Source organism: Phyllostomus hastatus, unplaced genomic scaffold (assembly GCF_019186645.2).
Source record: "Phyllostomus hastatus isolate PE091 unplaced genomic scaffold, TTU_PhHast_1.1 phas_scaffold_216, whole genome shotgun sequence".
NCBI lineage: Eukaryota > Metazoa > Chordata > Mammalia > Chiroptera > Phyllostomidae > Phyllostomus > Phyllostomus hastatus.
In genome coordinates this window covers 5423361-5439127 of record NW_025334018.1, presented here as the reverse complement: position 1 = coordinate 5439127, position 15767 = coordinate 5423361, and the positions used below count along the sequence as shown (strand labels likewise).

At 44.2% G+C, this 15767-nt stretch overlaps 2 protein-coding genes across 3 annotated transcripts; one reads left to right on the top strand and one right to left on the bottom strand.

Moving 5' to 3' along the window:
* Positions 1-289: 289 nt before the first annotated feature.
* Positions 290-5875, bottom strand: OAZ3 (ornithine decarboxylase antizyme 3). Its single transcript, XM_045817179.1, is given in 9 exon segments — positions 290-533; positions 1283-1368; positions 1849-2024; positions 2800-2874; positions 2876-2936; positions 3218-3330; positions 4189-4257; positions 5178-5251; positions 5662-5875. Coding segments are annotated over 7 exon segments (657 nt in total). The 5' UTR covers positions 4192-4257; positions 5178-5251; positions 5662-5875; the 3' UTR covers positions 290-390.
* A 68-nt stretch (positions 5876-5943) lies between these two features.
* On the top strand, positions 5944-10000 carry MRPL9 (mitochondrial ribosomal protein L9). 2 transcript variants are annotated; one of them, XM_045817178.1, is made up of 7 exons: positions 5944-6130; positions 6322-6478; positions 6950-7074; positions 7293-7343; positions 8323-8424; positions 8927-9010; positions 9125-10000. In XM_045817178.1, exons 1-7 carry the CDS (start codon positions 5981-5983, stop codon positions 9257-9259), a joined length of 804 nt encoding a protein of 267 aa, XP_045673134.1. In that variant the 5' UTR covers positions 5944-5980; the 3' UTR covers positions 9260-10000. The 2 variants fall into 2 exon arrangements, with proteins under 2 accessions (XP_045673134.1, XP_045673133.1); XM_045817177.1 differs by lacking the exon at positions 7293-7343 and having other exon boundaries at positions 5945-6130.
* Positions 10001-15767: the final 5767 nt, after the last annotated feature.

The window sequence follows — 15767 nt, the reverse complement described above, 5'->3', positions numbered from 1 at the left end:
TAGCACTTGTATCCAGTTTGAACTGAAATACATCAATGAAAGTCTCCCAGTAAGGCTCAGTTCTTGCTCCTGGCAGGTGCTCAGTAAATGGTTAGAATAAATGGGAAAATGAGTTTGGAGTGAGGGGAAGGTAAAAGCCTCAAATCCTTGGGTTCCTTTCCTCTTTATTCAGGTCCCTCTGATCTCAGTCATTAAACGTTTCCTACAGTGAATTCAGCTCTGTATGGCCCATGTTCCATTCCAGCTGATCCCACCTTCCCCCCAAGAAACAGTGAACACTTGAGGATTGCACTACCCTTTATTCCTAGGATAGAAGAAGGTGTCTCGAATCACATCCTGGGTCTCATTTATCAAGGCCCCCAGCCCCTCACAGAGTAGGAATAAGCATGTTCAGGGAGGTTCACTGGGCAGGTGGTCCAAGTCCCTTTCAAGGGGATACACCATAAAGATGGCATTGTTCCAGGGAGGGAGGGCAGGGTGACCTGGTCTGACCAGCTCAAAGCCCATGTAGCTGAAGGCTCGTAGTAGGGCACCTATGAAAGAAGAGAACAAATTGGACACTCTGAAACTCAATACCACTATTCCCCCAGAGACTGGATTTTTTCATTAGGGAATGGCTGTGGGGAGAGTAGTCTAGTGTAGGCATCAGGATGATGTGCTTTTGAAGTCAGACTTTAAGACTGTAACCCTGGCTTTAACATTTGCTTTGCTTTGTGACATCCTACGAATTAGCCCTTCTGAACTTACTCTCTGTACAATGGGGACTATAGAACCTTCTTCACAGAATTTAAACAAGATGTTTATGAAGTGCCTAACACAATAATGGTGTAAACTCACCACCATCTTTTGACTTATATCCAACAGAGTATCAAGTCCTTGAGGGACAAGGTGGTAGTTTTTTTAACATGTGGTCCAAGCATCTAGTTAAATATATTCCTGTCCTGGCCTTATGGGCCTTATGCCTAACCCTTTCATACTGTTGGTATCTAATATTTGAAATCCTTTCTGTCCTACCAGCCAAATTCCTTCAATGGATTCTGTGTAATTTAATTAGTGCTCTTTTAGTCTGGCTTCTGAAATTTATCTGTAGGAACTTCCTAATAGTCCACTTGTAACTTGAACAGAATGCTATATACTTTCATTTCCTTGGTGGGGGTAACCTGAAATGCTTGAGCATGCCTTTTTAAAAAAGAGTTGGGGGGAAAAGGGTCTCTTAAAAAGGAAAAGTCACTATTAGCTGCTGCTGCTGCAGCACGAAGGACCAAGGACAGCAGATCTTCACCTCTGTCATTCCGGTTGTTTTGGAAGTTTACAAACACGGAGTCCACATTGGTCTTTTCCTCAACGTACTCCAGTGTGGCAGTCAAACTAGGAGCCAGGGAGAAAAATCATGGTTAATGAAATGTCTAGCAAATTCAGAATCCAAAAGAAATCTTATTGGTCAGTTTTTGCTAACCCAAGCCATGAAATGAAGTTGCTAAACTAGTTTTGATAGATTTTTCTCTGAAGCCAAGGGGTTGCACACTATGAGGCTGGATGGTATCTGGGGAGAAGGGACCAGTCTATAAAGTCAACAACTGGAAAGCATGTCCTGTTCAACTGTTTATGGATCCTCACTTCTGTGTTTTTGACTCTGAATTCAGCAACCTTCCAGGGACTGTTAATCCCTTGAACTCCGGATCCAGGCTGGCTCACAGGCCTGTCTGCATGCCAGTTCAGTGGTTTGACTCTATCCAGCTCCTGAGTCAGCTCTCACTGGTTAGCAGTATGCCCAGTATCTGATGATGTGATAAAAGAGTGAAACCCCAACTCTCTTCCCTCCCTACTCCCCCATCCAGGCTCGGTCACCTTTCCTGGTTGCCTTGATCCAAGGCCCGATATGGGATATCCAGGAAGAGTCGATGGTCACAGAGAAGGCCGTGCCAATGAGCAGAGGTCTGGGGGGTGAGGCGGAAATGGAAGTCCAACTGCACCGGGTCCTGGTGGGGTAAGAGGTCAGTAGCCAGCACCGTCAAGTTCCCAGCCTGGAAAAGGAGTACAAATGAGAGTAACAGTCTCCTACTTTTAAGTGCAGCATGCAGCTAGTACTTACATATCAGATCTCAGGTCAATTTGGGTGTCTGAGGAAGCAAGGAGGGGGCTAATGGAGAGCCTGGGAGAACTGAAGACAAGGTCTTATTCAACTATATATCATTTTGCCCTAAGACCTCACTCCTTCTCTGTCACAGAGTTCTCCTCAATAGCAAACATCTGAAATCTGGATTCAGATGTCAATGCAGGATTACTGCCTGCTAACCTCAGCTCAGGGTGTACTATCCCTTTTGAAAGTGACATTTACATCACAAAGCTTATTTAAATAAAGTTGTGCCATCTGTTTGTGTCTTATTGATAATACCCTTCCACTTTTTTCCATCAAATGAGTTTACTCACAATTCTCCCATTTCTCATCTAAAATGCAAAGGTCACACACAAGCAAGTTACTGTAAAATGATACAAGGGCAAGCGCAGGAGGTCTGGGTTCTAGTCCAAGTTAGCATCTGAACAGCCTTATGTCCTACAAGTCTTTTATACAGTCTGCTCTTTGTTCCCACTTCCTCTTTTGCCATCCTGCTTTTCGCCACCACCTTAAGAGCTCTGGGCCAGAATCTTTATCTATAAAGCAAGTAGCTTTTACACATGAGCTTTAAGGTCTCATCTTGCTCTTTCTATGATTTATTTTTCCAACTAGCTAATGTTCCTTCTGTACAAGGTATTACAGCAGGCATGGGACTGCCCAGCACCAACTCACAGTCCACTTACCGAATACAATTCTTTAAGCTGGTCGTGGTCACCCTGCTCGGTGCTTCTGCCCATCTGGGGGCCTACTAGGGACTCAGGAGCACTGAAGACAGGAACGGGGCCGGAGTGTCAAGTCCTCCCGTTCCTTATAAGTGATGCTGGTTGGGAAAAAGAGACCCAAATTAGTTTAAGTCTGAGTTGGGGAAATGGTTGTAATTCCCAGAAACACAGGACCAGGCTCTGGCACTATTTATCTTCCCTAGAGCAGTTTGTTTCCATTTTCCCAAGCCAGCCAGTTGGAAAAATTCTTAAATTCCATGCCAGCCTTTCACCCTACTTTGCTATTATCATCTCTTGCCACTTCAGAAGTTATTTCAAATTCCTGTATATTTCCTTACATTCTACATAAACAACCAGAAGTAGAGATGAAAACAAGTACCTTTTGTAACAAGGCAGCATTTTCTCCCGGAGGGTGATCCGGTATTTGTAACAGTAGAGATAATAGGCGTATGGTGACCAGATTGGGTAGAGGTAGTTCCGTGTTTTTCCCCTCTTGATATAAGAAAGGGAGTAGAAAGAGGGGCGCAACCTGTTACAAGGCAGTTTCTCAGTTCAGTGCCTCCCTGTGGCAAAGTGAGGTTCAGAGATGGATGACAAAGGTTTAGGCAACCTGATGCCATTGTGACCCGGTGGGCATTATGACATGGACAAGGAGTCAGCTTTTATGTCATTTCAGCACTCAGCTGCCCCTTCCCCTTTAGCCAAGTATACCTGACCCTTCCCCTTTAGCCAAGTATGTAATTCACAACTGGGTCAGTGGTCAACAGCCCTGCCCTGAGTATTTGTTGTGCCTACCCAGCCTGCCCCTCCCCCCAACCCTCACATACAAACACCACCTCCCCTAAGTTTCTGCAACTAAAGAGTTGGTGTCCAGGGGCTGACCTGATTGTTTGGTTCCTGGCTCCATTCAGTTCAGTATTTTCATTATCATTCCTACCTTTAACAACCCAAGGGTGCTACACATGTTTAAACTCTCTAAATGCCTTGTAGAGCAAGAATTGCAAACTAACTGTCTCCAGGAGTCCTGACAGCTAAAAGAAATTAGTGGAGCTGCTGGGTGGGGCTGTAGCAAAATGGAAAGCTCACACCATGTCTCAAGCCAACACAACTCAGCTCCATCCATCTAGTTGCCATGCAGGAATGCAGACTCTGTGGTACCAGAGTGTATGATTATTCAACAAAACTGGAAAGACAGATTTTTGTGGTAAATGTCTCCAATTTTTAAAAATTGAGTTAAAAAATTAAAACGATTAAAAAAAACATTGTGAGTAAAACTTAGTTCTGGGGCCACCAGTAGGAGACCTGTGCATATTCATTCATCCATTCAACAAATATTTATTGAGGGCCTACCATGAGTCAGGCACAGTAAACAAAGATCCTTGCCCCATGGACATATCTTCTAACAGTGAGAGAACAAACCTAAACAAAAAGCATAAGATGTTAGAAAATATGTTAGAAAATATACTATGAAGAAAAAATAGAGCAGGGTAAAGGAGGATCAGGAGTGTAAAGGGGATGAGGCAGGTTGCAGTAATAAAAGGGTGAACCAAGTAAGCCTCATTGAAAAGGTGACATTTAATCAGAGTTGAAGGAGGCGGGGAAGGGGTAAGAACATTCCATCCATGCCAACACAACAACCAGCGCAAAACCCTAAGGAGGAAGTGTAACCGGAGTTTTCAAGAAAAGGGACGCCACTGTGGGTAGAGCAGTGTAAGCTGTAGGAGAGGAGAGGGAGGTGAGGTCAGAGCTGTCAGACCAGATCACATATGGCCTTATAGACCATTATATGGACTTGAATAAAGCAGGAAGTAATTTCAAAGTTTTTGGCTGGAAGAATGACATGGTCTGTCTTATGTTCTTAAAAAGACTCTGACTGATATAAACTGTAGAGCATTAAAGCAGCATTTGTCAGGAAGACTATTGCAGTAATCCAGGCGAAGGGTAGTATCTTATTCCAGGGTGAGGCATTAGAGGTGATGGGAAATGGTAAGATTCCTTAAGCACATTAAAGATAGAACCCACAGAATTTCCTAGTGTGTGAAAGAAGTTGAATAAAAAAACTGAAAGAACGGAGTTTCCATCAACTGAGATGGGAAAGGCTCCAGGTGAGGCAGTCTGGGACAGGGGAATAGAGATTGGTTTAGTTTGGAGCATGGTAACTTTGAAAAGTCCATTAGACATATAAGGGCAAGACAAATAAGTAGTTGTATATTCAAGTCTGGAGTTTAAAAGTCTAGGATGGAGATAGAAATGTGAAAGTCATTGGCATATTAATAGTACTTTACACCATGAGACTGAATGAGATCGTTAGGAGTGTATATATTGAGTCAAGAACCAACCACTGAGTCCTGGGGGCACTCTAAGAAGGGAGAAAAGGTGAAATCAGCAAAGGTGACTGAAGAAAACTGGTGCCCTGGAAAAAAAGTAAAGAAAGTATATTAAGGAGGAGGGACGGCTGGTCAAAGGTCATTTATGGGTCAAATAATATGATGCACAGGGCATCTTTCCACAATCTCCTCTGCCAAACAGACCTCACTGATTCCATTTATCGGATCTTCTCTCCAGTACTGAGCCCCTCCATAGTTTCCTTTTCTTATGGCTTATCTCCCCTATGACTTAGGGTTCTTTAAATATTTTCTTAAACACCACACTTGTACAGATTAAAAGACAAATCCTGGGTTATCATAGTTTTCCAGCGGAATTCATCCTTTCACCACCTTTAAGTAGATTTGAAGTAAGCAAGGGTGAGAGGGGCAACTCCCTCCCCTCAGTATCCAGTTTATCAACTGTCAGAATTGGAAGGGACTTCAGAGAGCTACGTACGGCAAAGCCAACAGCTGCGTCTTTTCCGGGTCAGTCCACCTAACAGTCATTCTATTATCTGTCAGTGCAATGGCCATCCCTCCCCCAAAAAGAAACAGGGAGAAGGGAGTGAGGAAAACGCTGAATCTCGGAGCATGGACTCGGATCTCTGGCCTCCCCGCCACAGCGAGGCAGAAAAGCCGCTGTGATCCACCCCGCGCGGTGCCTTATCGGTTCGCCGGGATGCAGCCGCGCCGATTCAGGCGCGCCGCGGGCACCCGACGGGGGCCTTCCCTGCGCCGGCGCGGGTCTCCTCCAGGTCCTCTCAGTGCTCGGGAACATGGCGGCTCCCATGGTGGTCCCGGGCCGGGCTCTGCTGCGGGCGGCCGCTGAGCGGCTGATGCATGGAGGAATCCGGGTGCTGCTGCGGCTGCCACTCGAAGGAAGGACCCCCCGCCTAGAGCGCAACTTCAGCCTCTCTCACTGTCGGGTGAGGGCCAGGTTTGGGTGTCGGGACCCTGGACTCTGGTGGGACCCTGGACTCTGGCGGGGCCCTTTACGCCCGAGTCTCATTTCTGAGGGCGCGTTGAGACGTAGCGGGCTCTACCGGAGTGGCGGTCGGCTCGGGGACCCAGGGGCCTCTGCGTGAAGACTCGCTCATCCTGCCTGTCTGGCCACTAGAGCACGGTCGTCGTGGAGCGCTGGTGGAAGGTGCCGCTGGCCGGGGAGGGACGGAAACCGCGCTTGCACCGGCGACACCGCGTCTACAAGCTGGTGGAGGACACGAAACACCGGCCCAAAGAGAACCTAGAGCTCATCCTCACGCAGTCAGTAGAGGGTAAGGCCCGGGCACAGGTACTTCAATCCCAGGCTGGTTCTGCTTAGCACCAACTTTTTCCTGCCCTGTCCCCTCAGCTGTTTGTTGCCTTTTCCTACTTTGTGGGAAAAATCAGCTCTACATTTGAGAAGAGAAAGCCATAAAAAGTACTTCGATTGTGCTTCAGCCTCTTGCACAGAAAATTAGGAGTGCAGGAACATCGTTGTGTGTGCGTGTGTGTGTGTGGCGCGGAGAGGCCTCTGTGCCACAGACAAGAAATCCTGTGATAGGACAACGCTTCACTTTGTACAGGCAATATTAAGTTTCTAAATCAGGCCCTCAAGAAACTAATTAGAAGTCTCTTAAATGTTGTTCCTACTGAATATTAACATTTCTTCTAGGAAGAATAAGAACTGAGAGAACGAGAGGAGCTTCTACCTTTGATCATCATCTCATGAAATACTGACCCAGTGTCTCTGTTTGCTTTGGCAGAGCTTGGAGTCCGGGGTGACGTGGTTTCGGTGAAGAAATCTGTGGGCCGTAATCGACTGCTTCCTCAAGGACTGGCGGTATATGCGTCTCCTGAAAACAAGAAGTTATTTGAAGAAGAGAAATTGGTGAGCTCAAGGAAATGCAAAGGGAGGAATAAAACCTTAAGATTTTCTCTAGCAATTTCTGTCCTTTTTATATTTAATTTGAAAATGAAGTGGGGACTAGAACAGGAATTCAGAAAACCAATCTATGCTTAGTATAGTAAGAGTTTATTGTTATTTATTATGGGCTCACTTTTCTTTTCTTTTTTTTTTTCCTTTCCATCTTTAACTTTCTTTTCTAGCAAAGACAAGAAGGAAAATTAGACAAAATCCAGACTAAGGCAGGTGAGGCGGTGAGTACAAACATATAAAGTATTTATTATCTATAGGAGTCACCAACCTCTTCTTGAGAGGTTCATTGATTTCCTTGAAGTCTCTTGATTCAGACACAAGGGTAGCAAAAAGGGGAAGATTTGTAACTTCTATAACTGGTACTGAAACCTCCTGGGAAATCCTGGCCTGTTGGGTGAAGTGCCCCGGCTTACTGAGTGAGGCCCCAACCTGGGCACCAGGGGACCATGGAAGAGTGTGAGATGAAGTCTCTGCCTCGGGAACCTTGGGAATATTTACAGATAAGTTAGAGAGAATGTATTACCTGCAAATAAACTCAAGATAGTAAATGATAAGAGTGACCTGGACCCAAATGGATTAGGGTAATTGGAGAGGGCTTTTTTCCCAGACGGGGTTGAATTAGGCCTTGTGGGACTGGTAGGATTTGGTTAGGCCAGGAAGGTGTAAAAGGTATTCTTAATATAAGAAAAAGTATAAGAAAATAGTTAAAGCATGCATTAACATAGAAAGTAGAGTCTAGCTAAAGCAGAGGCCTTGTATAGTATAATATTAGGAAACATGGCTGGAAAGGGGATTGGGGCAGGATTTACAAAACATGTTGAATCCTCAGCAAGTGAATTGATACTTTATTCTGTAAGCAAGAAAGAATCATTAACGGGGTAGGGGTGGAATTAAAGTGCCAAAAGTATTGAGTTAAAACAGTCTATGAAAGCCATTCCATCCTGAGGTGTACCAGTGGCCCCCATTCATACAGAAACACAGCCTGTTTCCCCTTGATGAGGAACATCTAGATATAGTGGGCATTCTCCTCCAAAGCGGCACAAAAACATATTCCCACAATATCAGCCTTGGCATGAGAATGTCCTTGCTCTTTTCCATTCCTTTCTCTTTTCTCACCTGTCTTGGCTGTGAGGCAGAAATTGTGCCTCTTGCTAACATGATTCCAGCTCTAACATAACCCCTGCTTATAATTCCTTCCAGACAGTGAAATTTCTGAGAAGCTGTCACCTGGAGGTGGGGATGAAGAACAATGTCAAATGGGAGCTAAACCCTGAAATAGTTGCCCGCCACTTTCTCAAAAATGTGAGTGTTCCCATGTAGTGCTGTACACTGAGGGTAGAAGCTACCTCCCTGTGTCAGGAACAGTGTGCGTTTAGCTGGAGTTAGGGAAAGTGTTCTTGGGTGGTTTGCAGGGGTGTGGGAGGGAAATGGCTGAGAAATAACAGTGGTCACATAGAATTTGAAGACAAATGAAAAGAGATGGTATCATTTATTTCCTCTCCAGCTAGGGAAAACCTGAGGAAATGTGGCTCACTGGAGAATTTTTCTTTTGTGAATGAAGTAATTTAGGTCTCTCGCCCTTTTTCTCTTTGTGAGTCCACCTTTCTGAGAAATTAGGACTGAGTTTCTCTGCCACTGTGGATGTGGATGTATCTGTGGATGTCTGTGCCCTCCTGTGGGATTAGCCAGGATAAACTTCCCAGGTTTATTCAGCTCTGTACAGGAAATCCTAGAACCCTCTTTATGAGGTTGCCTAGAGTGGCAGACATATAAACAGAGCTCCTTTTTCTGATTCTTTTTCCAGCTAGGTGTTGTGGTAGCCCCACATGCATTAAAGTTACCAGAAGAGCCCATCACACGGTGGGGCGAGTATTGGTGTGAGGTGACGGTGAGTATTCACATACGAGCTCTTTTTTCTGGCAGGGTAAAAAGCTGGGATTGGGTGCTGTTAGCTCTGATCTACACAACTGATCTCTGGGGATTCCTGTTCTTTTATATACAGGTAAATGGCCTTGACACTGTAAGGGTACCCATGTCTGTGGTGAACTTTGAGAGGCCCAAGACCAAAAGATATAAGCACTGGTTAGCTCAGCAAGCTGCCAACAGAATGGCCTCCACCAGCTCCCAGACAATCTGAACCTACCTGTTCTCCCTCAAAAGCAGCAAAGCAGAATCTGAGGCACAGTGGAGCAAAGATGGGCCAGCTCTGGCCGAATAATTGAATTATAGAGAGCATGTCGGAACATTGGACAAAACTGTATATTCATGTTGAATTCATCATTTTGCCATCTTCATCTTCTACTGTTACCACATCTTGCCTTGTTGGGGTAATCCTGCTCAAGAAGTACCAAGCTATAGATTCGATAAGCCGAATATTAATAGACTAAAACACTCCCGATCCTATTTCCTCTTCCTCCATTGGAATTCACTGGAACAAATGGAAGAGCTAGCTATTATCTTCAGTACTTGACTCATCCTTATCGAAAGTGAACGAACATTTATGTCTCAAGAAGAAATAAAGAGGTTGTATTCTTTTTAGGTGTTCTTTCTACTGTGCTTCAGTAGACTGAGGACAGGATATCCACATGGGATGTCCCCTTGAGCCACCAAGGTTTGCTACTAAAAAGGAAGAATAGGATACATTTGCAGGCTACAGTTACTATGGGCAAGTTGCTCATGAGCTGTAATGTCTATGGCCTTAAAACTTGCTCTCATTAGGTATATTGATATAAGTCATCAATGTAAATATGCATAATGGCCCTGGTTGGTGTGGCTCAGTGGATTGTGTGCCAGCCTGTGAACTGAAGGGTTGTTGGTTCGGTTCCCTGTTAGGGCACGTGCCTGGGTTTTGGGCTGGGTCCCTAGTTGGGAGCACGTAAGAGGCAACTGATTGATGTTTCTCTCCCTCTCTCTAACAATAAATAAATAATTTTTTAAAAAATTGGAACAATGATTTAATGTCTCTTCCTCTCTCTCAAATCAAATAAAATTTTTTTAAATAAACAAATAAGCACAATGGATTCTCCTTTTCTAAGGCAATCTGAATTAAAGCCCAAGGGTAATTGCTGGGGAAAATGAAGCTGGGATGGAAGAAGCTTAAAAAGGAAACCTGTTTTGTTTCTTGAACCAGCCACTAAGATTTCAAACCAAACCAAGGTTAAGATGGGCGCTGGTCATCTTATGGGATGGGTGCCTTGATAAGAGATGAAAGAGGTAGTTCTGCATAAGTTTGAGGTCCATTAATGGGACAAATACCCAGCTGTTGACAAGTGAATTATGCTGGAGTCATAAATGAGGGGTCATGCAATTTAAGAAGGATAAAGACGGGGCATTGACTCTTACTGTCCTTAACCAGAGCCTGTAGCGCTTAGTTTTTGTCAGACTGAGTCAATTAAGCTACCACTCCCAGATAATTAAGCACTTGAATTCACTTTCATCCACATGAAGCCATCTCAGCTAATGAGAGGTCTGTCATCCGTGGTTGCACTGAAAACTACCCAGGCTCACACTTGCCAGAATGCTGTATGTAACTCTAGCACTGGTATTTGAAATTTGCCATTTCTATGATCCCCATCCCTACTGTTACTACAATGGAAAGCTTATTTAACACAGCATCTTTCCACACCAGCACCATCACCATCATGAAGTCTGAAATTGAGCAATAGGCACAACACTCCACACAACTAGTTTCAAAGTGTTTAGATACTTGCCATAGGCTCTGGCTGGTGTGGCTCAATGGATTGGGTGCTGGCCTGCAAACCAAAAGGTCTCTGGTTCAAGTCCCAGTTAGGGCACAGACCTGGGTTGTGGGCCAGGTCCCCACTAGAGGGTATGCTAGAGGCAACCACACATTGATGTTTCTCTCCTAAAAAGAACTAAATAAAATCCTTTTTTTTTAAGATTTATTGCTTTATTTATTTATTTATTTATTTTTAGAGAGGGAAGGGAGGGAGAAAGAGAGAGATATCAATGTGCGGTTGCTGGGGGCGGTGGCCTGCAGCCCAGGCATATGCCCTGGCTGGGAATCGAACCTGCGACACTTTGGTTCGCAGCCCACACTCAATCCACTGAGCTACGCCAGCCAGGGCAGAACTAAATAAAACCTTTAAAAAAAAGACAACAAGGTCTTCCTGATAAAAATAATAATAATACTTGCCATAGGGTAGAGATTTGCATGCTGGAAGTTTATTGAGAATTTTCTGGATCAACACCTGTGGGAGAGGAGGAAGCAGGATTGGGTAGAGGAAGGAGTTGAGCTGATAGTCTCAACAAAGATTTCAGTTAATCCCACAAGGTCCAACTAGGATGGATGGCTGTGCAGAAATGTGTGTCCTGGTGAAACAAATGGCCAGACCAATATATCCCAGATTGATGGGAATGGGGCATGACCTAGAGTGAGGTGACTGACTTCAGGCAAAGGTAGTTCTCAGAGGGGACGTCAGATGAGAGGTATCAGTATTCTCAGCAGCTTGAGAAATGAGTGCTTCGGTCCTGAAGGGGTTTCTGAGCAGCACACCAGTCTCCACTACAGTCCACTTCTTGCACTATTCCAATCTATTTGCTTTATAAGTTCTAGAATGATCCCCTCAGGATTCTGATGGGCCTTGTTTTCTGGGAAAACTTAAAAGATGAAGGTCTGAGCCACACCACAGACAGCCTCTGCTACTGTAGTTTGTCTTAAGCCTGCAGTTGGTACGTATCATCTCCCTCCTAAACTACCCATTCTAGATTCCTACCCACAACCCCTCAACTTGCATTTCTGCTAGTCCAAATGGGTTACCTAATAAGGTAGCCAGTCATCAGGCCTTTCTCAGGCCATGACTGTACTTGTCCATTCATCATCAAAATTAGGCAAAGGAGAAGCAATACATACCTAAGTGGATGGCCTGGATGCCAAATATTGTCCTTCCCTGTCCACGTTGTGTAACAGCAGCCCTACCTCCTGATTTTCATGGTCTGTTCTGCCAAGATAGTGATTTCTTTCTTTACCTGCTTGTCTTCTTGGTCATGATCTGAAGTAATCAGGTGGCAGCCATAGCTTAAAGTTTAGTGAGACTCTGGGTGTGTCCACTGGCGGAGGTATTTCCCTTCCGGGAATTAGGACTTCTAAATCCTCAGAGCCCAGAGTTGGGATAGGAGGCAGTTTCCCCAACTAGGTCACTTGGACTGATGGTAATGGAGGATTTTGCTTATGCCCATTTGTTTCCCAGACCCATATATTTTACTTAGGAACATAGCACTATAGGATGGCTACTGATCCAGGGCATATATTGCATCTGGGAGCATGGTTCCTCATCTTTAAAGGGGATCATCAAAGTGCTGCCTCAGCTGTGCCTTCATCAGGCTGTTCCATCATTCTGGGTGCAATGGTATGTGATCAGATCAGTGGATCCAATGGTTATGTACCCAGTGCTGTACCTCCTTGATATAATGTGGGTCTTGTGGTCCAATGCAATGTTATACAAGATCTCATGCTAATGGATCAAATATTCTGTATGCCTTTGGCAGACAGAAAAGGCAAACTCATACCCCTAATATAAATCAGTTCCAGTTAAGATGTAACACTGCCTCTGCCAGGGTGTCAGGGATTCAATATAATCAACCACCAAGTAGCCAGGTGGTTTCTTTGAGGAAGTAGAGACGTCAGGGGCTTAGTGTTGGTTTCTATTGCTGACAAGCTGGACATTCACAGCAACTGTAGCTTGATCAACCTTATTGAGTCCTTGATGTTGGGCTCATGCATGGCTGTCACCATAGCTCCTCCATCCATACACCCATTTCCCATCTTCGGGTGCCAATGACAGAGACTGGCTAATACCGACTGGCTGAGTCATTCGTGTCTCCTGTGGTGGATGTTCTCTGGTGGGCATTAACATGCAATATAAAGATCATCACACTTTGTACCCATTCTTAGGTAAATTAAATGCCTTTTCCTTAAACTTCCTTGTCTTCAGATTTCCATTTTTTCTTCTAACAGACTCCTGAACAACTAGCAGAGCCATTCACCATTACCCACGAGTCTGTATTCTTTCTTCAGGCAAGTGTGCTGCCTGAAGCTCTACCCATTGGGAAGATTTCCTCTCACTGCTGTCTTTCAGGGCCACTTCTACATGGGGCCATAGTACCTCCACAGTCTATTTTCAGCTTACTTCCACCTTATGTGACAACCATACATTAACCAAGCCCAGCCTTTTTCCTCTCTTGTCATCTGATCATAAGGGATTGCCTCTGCTCTGTGTGGTGATAGATATAAACTGAAGAAGAAGCACTGGGGCAACAGTGGTGGGTGATGGGGGTCTGGCCACCCTCTTATGCAGCTCGCTTTTGTCCTCCAGCTCTGCTTGTGCCCAATTCTATATGTATCATTTTCATCTTATGAAAGACTGCTGAGGGACCCATCCACCCAAGCTTATGACTTGTGAGTCTGACAGAACCCAGGTTATAATAGGCATTTCTAGCTACATGATCACTTTATGTCCCATGGCCAAGCACTTTTTCTCAACTAGGACAAAGTAACATGACAGCTGCAATCTTTTGAAAGGTGTAATACTCTTTCAATGGCATGGCCTTTTCTAGAACCACTGGGGCCTGTGTGTGACTTCCTATTAAAGCTTGCTGTAAACAGCATGTGGAATATGTTCCAGCACTGACATCTTCAGTTGAATAGGTGTGCCATTTGTACCACAGTCTGGACCTGCTGCAGAGCCTTTGCTTGATCTGGGTCTCACTCAAAGTTGGCAATCTTTTGTGTTCCCAATATATGTGTCAGTGCCATATTCCCAAGTGTGGAATATGCTATCTGTAGGCCTGAATGAGGTTTACCAGGCATTGTCTTCCCTTAGTAGTGAGCTGTGAAATTTCCCCTTTACTTTGGAGGAGATGTCATGGCATGGTCCAGACCATTGGACCACTAAAAACTTCACTAAATATTTGGGATTTGTGTACTACCATTTGAACAATGCTTATCCTACCAAGGCCTCCAATGTACTTGCCACTTCTCGCTCATCTTGTGCAATTAGCATGATTTCATCAATATAGTAATGTGATATTTTATGGAAAGTCCAGATGATCCAAATTGCTTCAGATTATATTGCAACGGAGGGTGGGAAAGTTTATATGGCCCAGGCACAGGACTATAAATGTATATTATTGTTAATCTCAATAGTGAAAGCAAATTTTTTAATGATTCTTTCTATATTGCTCAGATTAATGGTCACCAACCAAGTAACTGAGCCTTCATTAACCTGCTCTAGCAAAGATATCACAGTTGGCACAGCAGATACAATTGAAACTATTTGTTGATTGAGATTGCCATAATCCACTGTTATTTTCCAGGAACTGTATGGTTTTAGCAGGGGACATGGCACTATGGTGGGGCCACCATCTCTGTATCCTTTAGGTCTTAAAGGGCCACTAATTTGATATTTTTATTTATCTTGGCATGAGATCGTGGAGACAGTTTCAGGAACATCATGTTGGCCTTCCTCGGTATGATATCTCTTAACCTAACATGGTTAATGTAGAAGTCAAATATCAAATATGTCCATCTCAATTATCCATTAAGGACCCAGTGAAATGACCACTATGTGGATCTGTGAACCCAGCAGACCCGATGAGAGTCACATCTAGGACTGGAATACATTTTGTCACCCCCGATATACTACTACTCTTTTTTTTTTTAAGATTTTATTTATTTTTAGAGAGGAAAGGGAGGGAGAAAGAGAGAAAGAGAAACATTGACGTGTGATTGCTGGGGGCCATAGCCTGCAACCTAGGCATGTACCCTGACTGGGAATTGAACCTGCGATACTTTGGTTCGCAGCCCATGCTCAATCCACTGAGCTACGCCAGCCAGGCTGATACACTACTACTCTTAAAGGGGGCCATGGTGATGCTTCAGATCAGTGATTATTAATGTTATATAGGACCCTGTATCCAACAATTCTTGAAATGGTTGAATATTATTACTTTTTTAAAAGATTTTATTTTTTTTATTTTATTGTATCTTTTCCATTACCATTTTGTCCCCTTACACCCCCTACCTCCCACAGTCACCACACCATTGTCCATGTCCATGAGTCCTTTTTCCTTTTTGCTCAATCCTTACACCCCCTAACCTTCCCCCGCCAACAGCTGTCATCTGCTCTCCATCTATTAGTCTATTGCTTTTGTTTGTTCAGTTTGTTCATTCGATTCCACATAAGAGTGAAATCATATGGTACTTGTCTTTCTCTGACTGGCTTATTTCACTTAGCATAATGTTCTCCAGGTCCATCTATACTGTTGCAAAGGGTAAAATGTTATTTTTTATGGCTGAGTAGTATTCCATTGTGTAAATGTCCCATAGTTGTTTTATCCACTCATCTACTTATGGACACTTGGGCTGAATCTTGGCAACTGTAAATAACACTGCAATGAACATAGAGGTACTTAGGTTCTTTTAAACTAGTGTTTTGGGTTGTTCCAGAAATACGACTATTTATTTTTTAGAGAGAGGGGAAGGGAGGGAGAAAGAGAGGGAGAGAAACATTAATGTGTGAGAGAAACATCAGGCAGTTGCCTCTGCATGGTCCCAACTGGAGACCTGGCCCACAACCCAGGCATGTGCTCTGATTGGGAATCAAACTGGTGACTTTTCAGTTCAC

What these genes read in the sequence shown, in the direction of transcription:
- MRPL9 (XM_045817178.1), top strand. Translation starts at nt 5,981, where the DNA reads ATGGCGGCTCCCATGGTGGTCCCGGGCCGGGCTCTGCTGCGGGCGGCC. An exon ending in TCAGCCTCTCTCACTGTCGG is followed by an intron (nt 6,131 to 6,321) that starts GTGAGGGCCAGG and finishes TCTGGCCACTAG; the next exon opens with AGCACGGTCGTCGTGGAGCG. An exon ending in CCTCACGCAGTCAGTAGAGG is followed by an intron (nt 6,479 to 6,949) that starts GTAAGGCCCGGG and finishes TTGCTTTGGCAG; the next exon opens with AGCTTGGAGTCCGGGGTGAC.